The sequence below is a fragment of the Octopus bimaculoides genome, chromosome 4 (genome assembly GCF_001194135.2).
Source record: "Octopus bimaculoides isolate UCB-OBI-ISO-001 chromosome 4, ASM119413v2, whole genome shotgun sequence".
In the NCBI taxonomy this organism is placed as follows: domain Eukaryota; kingdom Metazoa; phylum Mollusca; class Cephalopoda; order Octopoda; family Octopodidae; genus Octopus; species Octopus bimaculoides.
Window position 1 is genome coordinate 74202575 of NC_068984.1, and position 8977 is coordinate 74211551.

Consider the following 8977-nt stretch of genomic DNA (forward strand, 5'->3'; position numbering starts at 1 on the left):
AGGTATGTATTTTATGTATCGCTGAGAGAAAGGGAGAGAGAGACACAGGCAGACTAGCGAAGTTTAGTCATGTCTTTGGAAAACGCAGTCAATTATCTAAATGATTGAATGAGTTACTAATTCTGCTGATCGAATTAATGGAATTCTTATCAGTGAGCTATCTACGTTTATTTCATGCCCATTTTTTTTTTCTTTCTAAATAGTGTTTTGTTTTTCTTTTGCTTTTACCTTAATTTTCAGGGTTTCATGTATCTGGGGCCACGCTATCCAAAGTGTCCTGTTTTAAAATTTTAGGGCGTGGCCGGCTTTTACTTCTTGTTCGCAGTACGACCGCATAGAGGATCTCTGACAGATTCATATGTGTATGTAAGCTAGTGCGCACATGTTTCTAAGCCGGATAAAACAGAAATGTATAATTTTAGTTTGAAATGAAAAGAGAGGGGAAAAAAAGGCGGGCTTTAATGAAAGTAAGTACGAATATCTAAATTAGCAAATTCGAATACTTCCTTTACTGTAGCAGATTACTAGAAATAACTGCTCAGTCTCCCTCAGTTGTCAAAGTACCATATTGAATAAAGGAAGTATGCATAGGACAGTGAAGTTGTAAATTTTAAAAAAATTAAAAGGGTGAGAATGTTTAATGTGATGCCATACACACACACACACATTGCCTAGAAAAACTGGTGGAATGGCCACGACGAGAATGGCTTTAATCTTACGACTGTTCGATCAGGACAAACTTGGTATTAAACAACAACAATAACAACAAGAGAAACAATAGCTATTTTATAAGTAATGTTATTAATAAACAACTTAAAGCGGCGAACTGGTTGCGTCATTTCATCCGTCTTAACGGTCTGAGTTCAAATTCCACCGAGGTCGACTTTGCCTTTCATCCTTTTCGGGGTCGATAAAATAGGTTAACAGTGGAGCACTGAGTTTTATGTAATCGACTCACCCACTCCCCCGAAATTGCTGGCCATATGCCAAAATTTGAAACCAATATTATTATTAAACAGTATAAAGGTAGCGAGCTGGAAGAATCTTTAGAGTTTTGGAAAAAATATTTTTTACTTTATTTGGTTAGACCCCGAGATCGATTGTGCCTTTCATCTTTCCGAGCACAATAAAATAGATACCAGTCAAGTATTGGAGTAGACGCTGTTGATGTTGACTTACTTCTCCACTAAATCTTGCTGGTACTGTGCCAAAAATTAAAAAGAATTATTATTATGCTTAGTGACATTTTGTCCGTCTTAACATGGTGGATTTAAATTTCGCTGAGGTTAACTTTAAATTTGATATTTTGGTGGGGTCGATGAAATAAGTACCTGTTGTGCCCTAAAAAATTTCAAGCCTTGTGCCTATAGTAAAAAACATTATTACTAAGACAGCGAGATGGCAGAATCGTAAGATTGTCGGACAAAATGCTTAGCGATATTTTTCGGGCTAGTTCTGAGTTCAAATTTCTCTGAAGTCAACTTTTATCCTTTCAAGGTTGATAAAACAAAGTACTAGTCGAGTACTTGGCTCGGTGTACTCGACATCAGGACTAAAGTCAAAATTTAAAACAAGGTGGCGCATGGGACGAAATGCTTTGTGGAATTTCTTCCGGTTATTTACGTTCTGATTCAGTTGAGGTCGGTTTTGCCTTTCATCCTTTTAGGGCTGATAAGATAAGTACCAGTCAAGTACTGGGGTCGATGTAATCAACTAAACAACTCCCTTAAAATTGCTCACCTTGTGCTAAAATTTGAAAAATTTATTATTAGTAGTTGTTAATTACCATTGCTTTTACCTTTATTTTTAATGGCCTCTGCATTAAATATTTTTCTAACTACAAAGACAGCAAATAAAAACTCCATAGTTTACATCAGACTAGTACTGGTTTTCAGTGCCAGATTAAATCCGACAAACGGCCTAAACGCAGCCCAGTAACAGAGTTCAATCAAACTCTTTGATCGTCTGACTGACAAGACTTTAAAACATAGTAGTGAATATGAAGTAGATTAAAAATGCCATTTTTTCCTGACTATCTTCCAGTTTAAATTTCACAGCATTAGTTAATGCAACCTATTTTGAAAATTCATTTATTTAGCACAGAAAGCAGGAGTCAATCAAATTATTTACTTATAACTAGGACGACAGATAACACGTAAACTTTCAACAAACATACAGGCATATGCTTTTGTATGCATGAATACCTGCATAGTTTAATTGCTCTTTTTTTTTCTGCCAGTTTAGAAAGACCCGGTTTCCAAACTGAGATGCAAAATTCTTTATTGGAATTTAGACAATATCAACGAGATAGGCATGTAGTATGTAAATATGTATTGCATATGTATGTAATATGTTTGTTTGTGTATATGTATATTTTCTGTATGTATTTACGTGTATATATATATATATATATAGACATACATTTGCATACTGATATACCCGAATGTATATTTTTATGCATATATATATATACATCATCACCTTGTGCGTAAATTTGTATTTCATTACTACATGCTTATATATGTACGTCTCTATGTGAAGATATGTACACTGATATATTGTAATTACGTATATTTGTGTGTAGACTGTATTAGACTCTGTGTGCGTGTGTCTGTGTGTGTCTGTGTGTGTGTGTGTGTGTGTGTGTGTGTGTGTGTGTGCGTGTGCGTGCGTGTGTATGTGTGCGTATCCAGAAAACTCGCTTGTATGCTTGTTTGATTCGTATTTTCTACACCCACTTTTACATTGGTCAACGGCGACCAAAGAAACGATTCAAAGACCAGTTGAAGACCATGTTAAAAAGGAACAGCATTAACCTTTCAAGAGTTGAAGACTTCGCTACCCATTGTTCCATTTCGCGGGCTCACTGTCAGAGTGGAATTGAAATAACGAAAGAGAATTGCAGTCGCCACCACTAGAAAAATGAAGCGTGTACACAAAATAATGTCTTAAAACTTTCTATGTAACAACATATTTACATGTTTAGTCTGCAACGGATGAAGACGCACATCATAGAAAGGGAGTCATAAACAGACTCCATGGATACCCATATACAAGAACATATGTGCACAGACATTTATATATCTATACACAGGCCTCATTGCATACAAATACGGAACGTGTTGATTGTTATAACTACCATCCCTGACGTTTTGCTTCCTAATCTCACTCAGGTTTTACTTGAAGATTGAAATTATTTGACATTTGCATCATAGTAGAGTTGAGGCTCTCGAACTGTGATCAGCAGATTTTTAAGGATCATCGTTTAGGATTTAGAAAATTCTTACTAATTACTCTTTTTCATAGTATATTTTATTATATAATAAATATGATTAGTAAAACGTGATGGGCAAACACTTTCTATGCTTTTACACGTTTAATTTCAATGTAGTTTTATTTTTAATACATGAGGAGTTATTGATGCATTTTCTGTGGTAAGTGCATCACTAAATAATTTAGTTTCCATGTGAAGTGGACCACTAATTGTTTTCACATTCTATGAGAAGGACAATAATAAAGTTCTTACTTTTTATTTTTAATTTTTTTTTTTTTTTTTTTAATTTTCAGTATGCTACGAAGTCAGAGGAAGTCAAATGAAAGTGATATATATATCGTTCAAAATGCATATGGCTCGAGGCCAGAAGTCTATTTATCCGATAGATTCCTCATCGCCTTCTTCAAGATCCATTTGAAACTGTGGGCGAGATGTTGTTCTTCAACAAAACTAGTGGGGGATTGCAAGTAGCAGAAACTGGTACACGTAAGAGGGTTAATTTAGGAATTTTGGTAGATTTCAGTCGAAAGAGGGTGTATCAAGTTGTCAAAACCTTAGAGGCGTTTTGGATACCCCGTACGCATATGCACCTACACGCACGAGCAGGTGTAGTATTAAATTATTGAACGCGCAAATCAATTATCAAAACTGTTCTAGTTGAGAATATTCTGTATTATTTTTACGTTTAGGTTATCGGGGTAATTTGAAAGAGATTTGGCTATAATTTATTACAAGTTGAATAACTACGTGAAGGCTTCCTCGTAGGTTCGACACCAAAGTATTTTTAAACCGGATGTTAAAAATCAACTCATTATCATTTTAACCAAACAATAGGAGCTCGAGTTAAGGTTTTATTTTTATTTTATTCATAGCCTAATTTATGCAATGAACAAAATTGAATAGAGAATATAAGAGGAAGATGAAGAGAACGAAGCAGATTGGATAGAGAGAAAGAGTTAGTGAAATACACTGTGTGCACGTGAGTGTGTCTGTATAGGAATCTATATGCATGTTATACAGCAGTCCCCTACATTATAGAAAGGTTGTGTTCCTGCAAGATTTGCCACAACATGAAATTCCAATACGGAATGCTTATTTTGTAATTAAAGTCCTGTTATAATTTGAGATGCGATCCTATAGAACTGTTTTCGGAAAACCGAATAATGCACATCACTTTTCTGTATGAAAATGAATATTTTTGAAATCATAGACTAAAACATTTGAAGACAAGAACATTGGGGATTAAATAAGGATGAACATTTAGCTTTCGCTTGAGTAACTAACCGTCGTGGTTATCTGCACAATAGTTCTTGGCTGATCTGGCAGAAACGTTAGCACGCCGTGCGAAATGCTTAGCGGTATTTCTTCTGTCTTTGCGTTATTGATTCAAATTCCGCTGATGTCGAATTTGCCTTTCATCCTTTCGGGGTCGATAAATTAAGTGCCAGTTGTGCACTGTGGTCGATCTAATCGACTCCTCCACCAAAATTTCGGGCCTTGTGCCTAGAGTAGAAAAGAATATTTCTAGGCTGATTGCTGTTCCCAAATCTGAGATGCCATTCTATATAAAGCTTTCGTTTCCATTTGGTGGCTTCTTTCCAGTCATCTTGACTCTATGCTCTGTACATTGCAAACAATAAATTCATCTGCAGCGACGAAAGATGAGAAAAATTGCACCTCAACCCTAGTAGGCAAGAAACATCAATTGTATATATAATGTATAATTATATTTTGTCGTATCTATGTATGTAAGTACGTTTTATGTATGGCTGTATATATGAGTGTATTATATATATTCGTATATATGTATGTATACATGTACTATGCTTGTTTTTAACTTTTGACTGTCTATGTATGTATGTATGTATGTATGTATGTATGTATGTATCTATCTATCTATCTATCTATCTATCTATCTATCTATCTATCTATCTATTTATCTATCTATCTATTTATCTATCTATCTATCTATCTATCTATCTATCTATCTATCTATCTATCTATCTATCTATCTATCTATCTATTTATCTATATGTATACATCATTGTGTACTAAACATATATGCTAACACGAGTTCAGATATTTTTCATCTTTTCAGTTTGTTTTCCAAATTAGCTTGTATAGGCATAAACATGTGTGCGTGCGTGCGTGCGTGCGTGTGTGTGTGTGTGTGTGTGTGTGTGTGTGTGTGTGTGTGTGTGTGTGTGCATGAGTGAAAAGCGATCGATCGCACTATCGATAGAGAGACTAATAGACAGACAGACAGACAGACAGATAGATAGGTAGATGGATAGATAGATAGATAGATAGGTAGATGGATAGATAGATAGATAGATAGATAGATAGATAGATAGATAGATAGATAGATGGATAGATAGATAGATAGATAGATAGATAGATAGATAGATAGATAGATAGATAGATAGATAGATAGACCGATAAGGTAGTAATCATAGTCAGGCCCTGATAAATAGATTTATAAATTTATTGATAACTGTATCATATAGGTACCAACATGTAGAATATATACCTACATACAAACACAAACCTTATAGGCGAGTGAGAAGGACAGTTATTAATGTACCCATGAATATATTCGTAATATATTTCGCAACAAGTAGAAAATCGCTAAAACCAAATTCTTGCGTTAACAAACACAATTATAATGAAAAGCGTGGGGGTGTGATTGTAAAACTTTACAGAAAAGAATGATAAGAAATAAAAATGGCGGCATTTTCCTTTAAGTGAAATGTATCCGGGTTTGATTCCGGACACAAATTTCTTCTCTTATTACTGTAATTTTCAGAATGAATTAAATTGTATAGAAAATGGAATCTGTGTTCTATTTATTGCGTAATCTTTTCAAGAGTGGCATAATCGTTTAAGTGTCGTCCCGAAAAAATGTTTTATATATTCCGACATTTTACATCTTGAATTCAATTCCCGCCAACGTCAACTTCGCTTTTCATGCCTCCTCTGCGGTCGATAAAATAAAGTACCGGTCAAGTTCGAATACCGGGATCGACCCTTCAAAGTAGCTCGGCCTTCTGCTTAAATTAAAAGTCATATATATGTATTTCCTTACATAGCATTCCTCAACATACGGTCTACTGATCATACTTCTACCATTTGCATTCAAGTTTCGAAATAAACCGCGAAAATGAAATTATATTCTCATTTGAACAACACACACTCACACATACATTTAGGACATAAAACCAACGTGATGCTCAATTACAAAATACAAACTAAAAAAGCTAAAACAGCGTTTCAAAGAATATTCCACTAAACATGAAAAATAAATTCAATCAGATATAACAACAATAACAACAAATAAAATTGCACGTATATATATGTATGTGTTATGCATGTATGTTTTGTGTGATTCTATCTATCTAGCTAGCTAGCTAGCTATATAAGTGTGTGTGTGTGTGTGTGTATGTATGTATATATGTATGTATGTATGTATGTATAGATAGATAGATAGATAGATAGATAAATTCACACACATACATACATGCATAGCACACACATATATAGTGCTATTTTATTTGTTGCTATATCTGATTGAATTTATTTTTCATGTTTACTGGAATATTCTTTAAAACGCCGGTTTAGCTTTTTGTTTGTATTTTGTAATTCAGCATCCCGTTGGTTTTATGTCCTAAATGTATGTGTGAGTGCGTGTTGTCCAGTATATATATACATATACATACATACATACATACATACATATATATATATATATATATATATATATGCATGTATGTATATAGGATGTTTGTATGTATGTTGGCCATATATATATATATATATATATATATATATATATATATATATATATATATATATATATATATGGCGGTGCCCCAGTATGGCCGCAGCCTCAAGGCTGAAACATATAAAGGAATAAAAGAATATTTATATATATATATATACATAATTTCAAAACATGAAGTATGTTAAAAAATCTTACCATGTGGCTGTTTCTTCTGCAGCGATTTCCTGACATTTTAAAAATTTTCATATGGTTTTCATTATTACAGGTCATTGTTGTTTTCTGTGCGTATATATATATATGGCTATATACATTCATATATATGTACATATATATACGCATGCATGTATGCACATGCTATTGAACTTGGTTTTTACTTTTTTCAGCACATTTTTTTTTTCTTTCAGAACCATTTTGTGAATCCCAATAATTCTTCTTCTTCAGCACTAAGTCCTTCGTAAGAACTATCCGAGCAAGAACTCGGTCGCGGCGAGTTCATAACCGTAGTCTGGTATATTCCGTTAGTTAAACCGGCAGCCGTTAATCCGGCAGCGGTCAAACAGCTACTATCGAAGATTGTGTTGACGGTGTCACTATCCTCAACAAGGTCTTGTAGGTAGTGTATGTAATCAATGGCTGCTCGTAAAGTTTCTACTTTGCTCATTTTTTTGTTCTTACTGCCCTTCGGACCGCTCGGTATATGTTCTCTAAGCGTGGCAAAAGTCATGTTGATCAACTTAACGCGGTTTCTTTCGCGTTCGTTGCGCCGAGCCACGGCAACTGTCTGTGGTCGATGCAACGGCAAGTAGTTGGTGTGGTTGAAATCGAGACGTCGCTTACAGTTCATCAGCTCGCGTGCGTTCTCTTTCATCGATATCGTACGGACTGATTTCGAATTGGGAGTCGTCGTCGTCGTCGTGGAGGAGGTTGTGGTCGCCGCCGCCGCCGTCGTCGTCGTCGTCGCTGGAAACCCGTTCGTTGCCGCCACTGCCGTCGTCGTTGAAAACGCGTTCGTCGTCGTCGTCGCAGCCATCATCGCAGTCGCCGTCGTCGTCGTTGTTGTAGCCGATGACGTCAGCGTCGTCTCTACCACCATTGGTTCCGGCACCAGTGCCGCTGTCATTGTATTTCGTGCCGCTGCTCGTTGCAATGCAGCCTGTTGTGCCGCCACCACCGCAGTATTCCCAACTGCTGCTTGCACCGCTGCCGCCGCCGCCGCCGCAGCCGCTTGTACTGCTGCTGCTGTTGATGATGATGACGATAATGATGATAATGATGACTGTGTTGGTAACGAAGACAGCGATGGTAACGAAGACAGCGATGGTAACGAAGACAGCGATGATGACGAAGACGATAATGATGATGCTGATGATGCTGATACTGATGATAACGCTGACATTGCTGCTGCAGTTGCTGCCACTGACGATGAAGATGATAATGATGATGATGACGATGATAATGATGCTGCTACAACAGGTGGCGCTGTGTGTATTGTCAGTGGCATTGCATTCGATGTGTTCAGATTTGCTATTGGAGAATGTATAGTAAACATACAAGCCGGTCGGTCAGTACCGGTCAGTGCGCCCAGCATTGTGTGGCCTTGAACGCTTATCTGTTGTGCAGCCGCCGCCATTGACGCAACGTTAGCTATAGCACTCAATGATATTGTCTCTACTTGACCATCCATCTTATCTGCTTGTTTGCTTACGTGTTTGTTTGTTTGTTTGTTGTTGTTGTTGTTAATGTGACTGTAATTAGTAAAAGTCTTTTAAGTGGTGGTGAAGGTATAAAGTTAATATGATGTTTTTTGATTAAGTCGACAAAAAATATACAAATGCATGCATGAACATTTATATTATATATGTATATCCTTGTGAATGTATGTGATAAAATGTGATATATTTTTTTTTATCACAAATACTTTA

At 36.0% G+C, this 8977-nt stretch overlaps 1 protein-coding gene across 1 annotated transcript in view; it reads right to left on the reverse strand.

The window, feature by feature from the left end:
* LOC106877259 (achaete-scute homolog 1) overlaps positions 1-8960 on the reverse strand; it is a 17107-nt gene extending 8147 nt beyond the window's left edge. Inside the window, exon 1 of the mRNA XM_014926122.2 lies at positions 7251-8960. Within this exon, the coding sequence (XP_014781608.1) occupies positions 7456-8739 (1284 nt within the window). The 5' untranslated portion in view covers positions 8740-8960 and the 3' untranslated portion in view covers positions 7251-7455. The remainder of the gene's footprint in view (positions 1-7250) is intronic.
* Positions 8961-8977: the final 17 nt, after the last annotated feature.